This window comes from Erithacus rubecula (genome assembly GCF_903797595.1).
Source record: "Erithacus rubecula genome assembly, chromosome: Z".
NCBI lineage: Eukaryota > Metazoa > Chordata > Aves > Passeriformes > Muscicapidae > Erithacus > Erithacus rubecula.
Window position 1 is genome coordinate 883463 of NC_136661.1, and position 8697 is coordinate 892159.

Sequence of the window (8697 nt, forward strand, 5' to 3'; positions counted from 1 at the left end):
CTAAAACCTTTGAGTTGCTTTTCTAGATACTTATTTATGACTCTTGTAATGAAGAATGCCATGAGAAGAATGATGGGGCTTTAGAAACCATGAAGGATACAGCATTAATACTCTCAAAAAGGTATGCCTAATGAGAATTTGATAAAAAAGCAGTAGAAAAGTAGAAGTTCGTTTATTGAACTTGAGTATTTTGCATCTCTTGAGTCTAAGTGAAATATTTCAGTAGCCCACTTATATCACAGCAATTTGTTTTAGCAATATAGTCCTAAAGTAACAGCTTCATTCTCCAGCTGATGACAGATTGATCAATTGGTTGCTGCTGAATAGGAGGAGCAACAGTCAAATTGGAAGGTTTTTTCCTTGCTTTTTAACTATATTCTAAGACAGAGAGAACAGGAACTTCTGTTTCTCAAGCTAAACATTCTCTACAAGTTGTTTTTTTTTATTACTCTTCTTGAGAGTTATAGTCACATTTTTCTGTAGCTGCTCTTCCTACAATACCATCAAAGGGTTAAATACAGAACAATGGTATCCTAGGAAGTTTTTTCCCATTTGTCATTTGTTTAGTCCAGGAATACTTTATGACCTTTTGAATAATTCTGTCTTTCATAATATGACTCCTACAAATGCTTCAACATTACCTACTAAGACATCAAGGGAAGTTAGCAAATGCTATCCATTCTTAGACATCAGTAGATGTTGTTGCATATAAGTCTCAGAGGCTGTGAGAGTAGTTAAGAGTTAAATCATAGGTTTCTTTCAGTGACTTCGTACAGCATGGATGTTGGTTTGCTTCTGAGAATAGACAGGTAACATCAAAAACATTTTAAGGTGTGCATTTCCTAGCAAGTGAGGACTGTGCAGTTTTGAGAGCTATGCAATTAGCACAAAACTTACCAGAAGTGATAAGACTGAAGTTTTTGGTAGCCAGGTGATAGTTAAGTATCAACAAGTTTATATAGGAACAGACCTGTATATGCCAGAAATGGTTCAGTCAGACAGCCCAGGAAAAAGAATGTTGTCAAGTCTGCATAATACTTTCCACTTCTCTTTTATAGCAGAATGCAGAAAACTTGTTTACAAGAGTATTAAAACAATCTGGTTTTCTGTGTGCTAATCAATAGCAGAGTTTATTAATTTACTATTTTTGGGAGGCTGATACACAACTAGGGCTAAAGCTGCTCTATTTGTCACACTGTTCTCCCTATAGTAAAAATTGCTTTCTGATGACCGGGACGAATTGAGAGAAATCGTAACGGACAGATACGGAGCACACAATATATAACAGCCTTCTAAGATTTGCATTAAAAGTTGTTTAATTTATCTCTAAAATTGTTGGATTTTTTTGTCTAATTACTTCCTCTCTCCCTTCTTGGGGTGCTCATCAGTGGCATCATCATCAGAAGCGTCTGAAAATGGAGACCTGTTGAAAATGTAACCTATTTTTGAAATAAGTTAAACTTATGACGTGTCCTTTTTATATTAGGTGAAACTTGGACTTAGTGGAAAAGGGTTTTGGGGTGGTTTTTTGGGGACTTTGGTTTGTTTTGGGGATATTTTTGTTTTTTGAGTGATATTCTTACACGTTTGAATTAATCTGGCAAAATTGTAATAGCTAACTCTTGATAACTTGGTTAAGTTTTAGGGAAGAGCAGTAGAAAGGAGGTGCCCTTGTATCTGACTTCCAGTATAACATACAGTGTGTGACTGATTCCCTGTTTGCTGAAGCAGTCTTTTTGATGTAACCAGTGGTCAGGCTTTGTTTCTTTTATGTTGTAAGTGAAATTTAAGGGTTAAAATGTGGTGTAAAAGCAACTTGGATGTACTTTGTTGTCCATTGCATAACTGTTCACTGTACTGTGATCAAGGTAGTTGCAAATGAATCATCTTTTTTGTATGTTATATCTATCCTAGTCACTATTTAGGTCCTACTTTGAATACAGTTGTAAAAATACTTTGTATTTAGTTAGAATTTAAGAAGAAAGTATTTTTGTTGACTAAATACTGGGGCCATTGCAGTTCAGAATTTTTACAGCAGTTCATACTAATATCCTTGATTTTAAAATTACTAATAATTCCTGCGTATTCTGTAGAACTTGCATACTTGTGTGGGAAATAAAAAGCCTGTGCCTTCAAAAATATTGAAGAATGGAAAGGAAGAATTCCCCACTTCACAAATGGAGGAAAATGCAGGGGAAAATGTTATCCAGCTGAAGTTTCCTGTGGAAAACAATGACCTTCTTGAGAAAGCAAGAGATGAACTGGTAGAAGAGGTTAGTAAATTTTTTTTGTTTGTTTTTAAGTAAATGATCTCTAAGTTCAGGCAACAAATCACTAATTATAACAAAAAAAAATATCTCTTGTAATCCGCATACATTGAAAGTTACCTTTCTCTGCTAGCTAGTTATCAGAGTCATGTAATTTTAGAGTGGATTGATAAAGTACACACTGAAAGCATGAAGTTTGTGCAGGTATCATACTTAAAATCATAGTGAAGTGGATAACATGTTCAGTAGAATCATGGTATGATCACATTTCAGTCTGTAAAGTACACTGCATATATTCAGAAACAAAAACAGCTGTTTAATTCTTAAGTTACACAAGTTAATATTTAACAGGGATTTGGTAATTTTAAGCAGGAATCAAAGTATTTTTCCTTAAAGGTATTTTATTTAATATTTGATGAAGGAGTTCCTTCACAAGAGTTACTGTAAAATATGCCACGTCTTATTTTGGAAAATAAATTGCATTTTTCACTGAAATTATAGTTACTTCTCATGTGCTAAAGTTTTTGATATATCTGAATATATCTCTTAATGGTTATGAAGTTTTTGGCTAATATCTTAGAATATATTCTGTCTGAGCACACTTTCTTACTTGAATGGTGGATTCATAGATAAGTGAACTGAGAACAGAACCTGATTTCAGTCTTATCTTCATTTTGTGTTTGTAGGATACTATGGTCATTGTGAACCTAAGTAGTAGATAACAGAAAAGTTAGGATATTCCAAATTCTACAGATGATTTGGAGAATGAGGTTTATTTTGAACCATAACTGATAGAAATGAAGAGGTTATAGTTTTGCTTTCTCAGAACTTACTGTTCTCCACCATCCTACAGATTGCAAAATCAGTGTGTGAGTCAAGTGACAGTGGTGAAGAAAAAGGAATGGCATTAGATGATCTCATTAGCTCACTGCATTCTAACCTATTTTTAATGAGGAAACAAATACCTCAAACTCCAGAAAATCTGCATGAATCTGAAACTCTGTTTTTAAATGCTCATTGATAAAACATTTGGTTAGTTCATTGACATGTCACACAATAAGAAAAAGATAATTATTTCAGTGATGTTGCATGTTTTTCTAATGGCTCACTCTGTAACACAACACAGTAGACCCAGTAAGATGTGAATACTGTAAATTTGATTTAAGAGATATGTAGAATCCCCTTTGTGTTGAGGAAACATAAACTTTTTAAAGCAGCTATACATATTCCCTCTTGAATTTCTTATGTCACTGAGGGGACAGAATAAAAACAGACTGATTGAAAGTACTAAGATTTTACCTTGGTTTGTTCCATTTAGTTACTGAAACTAGAAGTTCGTGGAGAAAAGCTATTCAGACTGAGGGCTTATTAGACCTAAAGCTGTCCTCAACTGAAGAATCTTCAACGAATGCAGTACCTAGTTTACAGGAGGAGGTGGACTCTACCTCTGTGCTCTGAAGATCTATCTCCTGTATCTGACTTGGGTCCTCCTGTGTAAGAAAAGAAGTCTCAATAAAGTTCTAAAGAATCTAGTTCTGAGGAGCAGGTGACCATAAGTCATACATTTGAGTCTTCAGATTCAAAAACATCTGGAATTCAAGAAAAGTGAGAGAACTGACTCAGAGGAACTAGGTTGTTCTGCTTTAAGTGGAAGTTCTGTAGAAGATCCAAGCCAGACTTTGCAAAATTTAGAGAAGAGCATGAATATTCCAGATACTTGTTTGAAAAGTGACAATAGAACAAATACACTACCTTCTTACCACTGTTACAGTTTTCTAGTGAAAGAGATGCTATGCCAGAATGCATCTGCATTAAATTATGTCAGTCATGAAACTACTGGCATGAGGATATTGGATGAGACTTTCAGAATACGATACAGATTGCAGCATATCTGCATGCTCAGACTTTTTAGAATGGACAGTGAAAATTCAATGGATGACTCAGAAAAGGATGAGGTTATTTAAAAAATGGACTTAGGTATACCGTACCTATCCAACTCATGTGAAGTGCTAAAAAATACTGAATCTAAAAGTGAAGAGGAGCTGTATCAAACACATAACAGAGACAAATATGAAAGAGCTGAACTAAGCACGATACCAGAAAAAAGAGAGGAAAATTTAGATGATCCTTTGATAGATTAAGGATTTATCAAGATGGCATTGCCCACCTCTCCTAATGAAAGCAAATACTCCCTATCAACTTTGCTGGTATCCTTTCAACAGAGGAATAGTATATGAAGTCACATTAGACCTAATACATAAATTGAAGGGTGTCTGTGTTCTTTATGCATCAAGATTTTGGCAATAATCACTGGTTATACTACCTTGAGTAGTTGAACTGTGCTGTTGAAGTGGAGGGAAACAAATTGTTTATATGCTTTTTCCTCATAGAGGATGAGACACTAAAATAAAGGGAACATGCTTCCTTTAGTTATAGAGTTCTACCAGCATCTTTCAAGTATGAGAGAAGATTTTCATCTAACTTTCTGCCATAATCTGAACCAGTTTAAAAAGAAAAATGCTTTAAGGTGTATTAACTGTAATCTGCAGTTAGATTTTGAATAATCTGAAGTTATATTTTTAGAATTCACAAAGGTAGTTTAAAGTTTTGTGTTTGGCTATTTAGAAATGTCATGGTCATTGAAACTTCTGTGAGTTCGTTAAGGTGTTGATATCCTGCATTCCAGCATGCCTATCCCCTTATCCCAATTCCAACGTAAGGGTCAAGTGTTTAACCTGTATTGCAGTATTTAGTTACATGTGAGGTTAAATTATTGACATGGATTGATAAAAAGGAGCTAGTAATGAAGGAGTTCCATGAAAATAGATGGTATGCAGGGATGTGATGAGGCAGGCCACCACCCACTTGGAATTGACTCTGGCAAGGTATGTCAATGATAAGTACATCAGCAGGAAAAGGAAGATTAGGGAATGTGTGGGGCCATTTTTGAAGGAGATGGGTGTCCTGGTGATAAAAGACAAAGTGAAGGTGGAATTTGTGAATGCCTTCTTTGCCTTAGTCTTTACTGCTGAGGCTGTCCTTCAGGAATCCCAGACCTCAGAGGTAAAGAGGAAGGCTGGTGAAAGGAAGAATTGCTGCTGATCATACAGGGTTCAGTTAGAGGTTAGCTAGACAGACTTAATGCCCATAAACCTGTGGGCTCCAACAGCATGCTCCTGTGGATGCCAAGGGAGCTGGCAGATACTGCTACTAAGCCATTCTTCATTACGCTTGAAAAATGGAGAACAGGAGGTGCCTGATGACTGGATGAAAGAGCCAGTGTTACATCCCTCTTCCAAAAGGGCAGCAAGGAGGAACCAGGAAACTGCTGGCCAGTCAGCCTCACCATCATCCCTGGAACAGATCACTCTGAAGATCATCACCAAGTATGTAGAAGAAATGTAGGTCATCAGGAACAGTCCGGAGGGATTCACCAAGTAGTCAGGATGGCTATTGGGAGAAGACAGGTAGAAGGAATACTTTATCAATAGCAGTATGGGTTGGCTAGGGAAGAGCAGTGGATGTTGTTTACTGTTAGAGAAATTTCCCAGTCTGGCCGTTCATTATGCTCTCTGGCAGTGATATTCCCAATGTCAGAGACTTTCACTGCTGGGAGTGAAGCCCCTTTGCAGTGGGTGATTCCAGTGCCTGCTTGATTCCTCACACAGGCCACACTCACATGCAGTCAGACCAGGTTTCCTTTCAGGCTTGACCCCAGGTTTCCCTTAATGTATCTCAGACATCTCAGTCCCTAAAGCCATTTATTCTTGGTGCAGTAGCACAGAAGCAGCTTGAGCTGGTAGCTCTGAGCAGGACCCCCAGCAAAGGAACCCCGGATTTTTTACATCCTCACTCTCCCTGCATGGAAGTCTTGTTCTTCCTCTTGAGTATTCATATTCTGTCTGCACTGTGTGTCCATCCATCTGAATGGTGTCACCAGTCTTCATCTCTTGTTATCTAGAAGATAGGCGATTCCCATCTCCTGATGTGTCTCAGTGTCCATTCACATGGCTGCTGTTACCCATATTCACGCCCCTTGATATCCTAAAGTTTGGCAGTTCACAGCCTCTTGTCTCAGGCTCCCACCCAGAGCTCAGATTACATCTCAGTCATCAGCTTGGGTGTCCATCTTCATGGATCAGATGGTATCAGTACTACCTTAATTTCAGCAGGGGTTTTGATACTGTCTCCCACAACATCCTCGTAGGTAATGCTCAGGAAAAGTGGGTTAGAGGAATGGACAGTGAGGTGGATCAAGAACTGGCTGAATGGCAGAGCATAGGGAGTCATGATCAGTGGAGCAAAGTCCAGCAGGAGGCCTGCAGGCAGTGGTACACCCCAGGGATCAATACTGGGACCAATCTTATTCAACTGGTTTATCGATGACCTGAAGGAAAGGATTGAATGCATTCCCAGCAAGTGGTGACACTAAACTGAGGGGAGTGGCTGATCCACCTGAAGGCTCTGCTGCCATTCCATGGGACCTGGATCAGCTGGAAGTTTGGGCAGAAAGAAACCTAATGAGGCTCAACAAGGGCAAGTGCTAGGTCCTGCACCTGGGGAGGAGCAGCCCCAAGTGCCAGCACAGGCTGGGGCTGAGCTCCTGCAGAGCAGCTCTGTGGAGAAGGACCTGGGGCTTCTGGTGCATCACAAGCTGTCCATGAGCTGTCAGTGCCCCTGTGGCCAGGAGGGCCAAGGGGATCCTGGGCTGCACTGGGAAGAGTGTGGCCAGCAGGTGGAGGGAGGTGATCCCTCCCCTCTACTCAGCCCTGGTGAGGCCACACCTGGAGTGCTGTGTCCAGTTCTGGGCTCCTCAGCACACGAGAGACAAGGAGCTGCTGGAGAGGGTCCAGTGGAGAGCCGCAAGGATGATCAGGGGTCTGGAGCTTCTCTCTTGTGAGGAGAGACTCTGGGAGCTGGAGCTGGGTCTGTTTGGTCTGGGGAAGAGAAAACTGAGAGGAGGATCTCATCAATACATAGAAATATCTCAAAGGTGAGTGTCAGGAGGATGGTGCCAGACTTTTCAGTGGTGCCCAGAGAAGAGACAAGGAGCAATGGCTGTGAACTAAAGCACAAGAAGTTCCACCATCAGTCGAGGCAGAAATTCTTTACACTGAGGTGGCAGAGCACTGAACCAGCTGCCTGGGGAAGTTGTGGAATCTCCCTCTTTGGAGACACGCAGAACCCACCTGGACACATTTCTTGTGTCACCTGCTTTAGGTGACTCTTCCTTGGTGTGGGGGTTGGACTGAATGATCACCAGAGGTCCTTTTCAATTAACTATGCTGTGATTCTGTGATTTAATGAAGTAGTTGGAATTTAACATAAACTAGTCTCAAGAGTAATGAAATTTACGTCTTTGTGCAAACTTTCTGCAACATAGGTTTAATTTAGAATTTTAGATGGGTTGATAGGAACTGATTGGAGCACTTATCAAAATTAGAGTACCATTTCATATATGCTTTATTAATACGTGTGAAACAACTTAAGTATTTCTATCTTAATAGTTGAATATTATAGAGTGCAAACTAGTATGTTTCCTCTTTCAGATAAGAACAGTTGAGTTAAAAGCTGGGCACGAAGGAACCTTCATCAGGATGGAGTCTTTAAAGCAGCAGCGTAACCACAGCAGTGCATTTATGGTTCACTTCAGCATGTAGCATCTTTTCCAAGCATTGTCTGGGTTGGGAAGTTGCACTCCTTTTGGTGGAGACTGTTTCAGTCTCCTTGTTTAAAAGTATCACTGACAGTGCCAATTTAATATCATCTACTGTGGCTATGTACAGCCCATCATTTATATACAGAACTGTATTTTCTTTTTCAAGCATATTTTAAACAGCAAATATTGAGTAAATGGCATAACCCTAGAAAATGAAAAAATGAAATGTCAAAGGAGAAACAGTGAAATCTTTTAATTTGCTCCTAATCCACATCTCATACCCAACAAATTTGGTGCCCTACATTCCATTGCATTCATCTCTCTTACTGAAACTTCAGGTCTGTATTGCCATCAATTCTACCTGTTGCTACCTGTTGATAGAGGCTGTTCCCTTTTTCTAAACTTTGCTGAAGTACATATTTCTTTAGCTGTATTACCGAATAAATGCTTTACACTAAAGTGATGAAAATTAATTGGTTGTGATAGTGTTAATGCTACTTGATTTTAACAACTAACATGCACTCATTATGTTGTAATAATAATACAGGAAATAGAGCCTGTGTTAAGGTGAGAAAGTACAACTTGAGATTCCAAGAGGTAAACTTCTTGTAAAAGTACTGACTCCTAGCCTAATAAGTTTAGAGGCATTGTTAAATAAAGTTGTTATTATTTTCTGGATTGTCTTCCTCCCTTCTTCCAAAACAGGTTCCTTGGGTTTTAAGAAGAAGCTCCACTTGTATTTGACATCTTCCTTATAAAGCAGAATTTGAC

The 8697-nt window shown here is 39.0% G+C and overlaps 1 protein-coding gene across 1 annotated transcript; it reads left to right on the forward strand.

Moving 5' to 3' along the window:
• Positions 1 to 2959: 2959 nt before the first annotated feature.
• HAUS6 (HAUS augmin like complex subunit 6) lies at positions 2960 to 4561 on the forward strand (the record flags this gene model as incomplete). The annotated part of the gene is given in 10 exon segments (XM_079329881.1): positions 2960 to 2978; positions 3553 to 3712; positions 3714 to 3762; positions 3766 to 3780; positions 3784 to 3870; positions 3872 to 4131; positions 4133 to 4175; positions 4181 to 4228; positions 4232 to 4405; positions 4409 to 4561. Coding segments are annotated over 10 exon segments (951 nt in total). The 3' UTR covers positions 4505 to 4561.
• Between the last annotated feature and the right edge of the window lie 4136 nt (positions 4562 to 8697).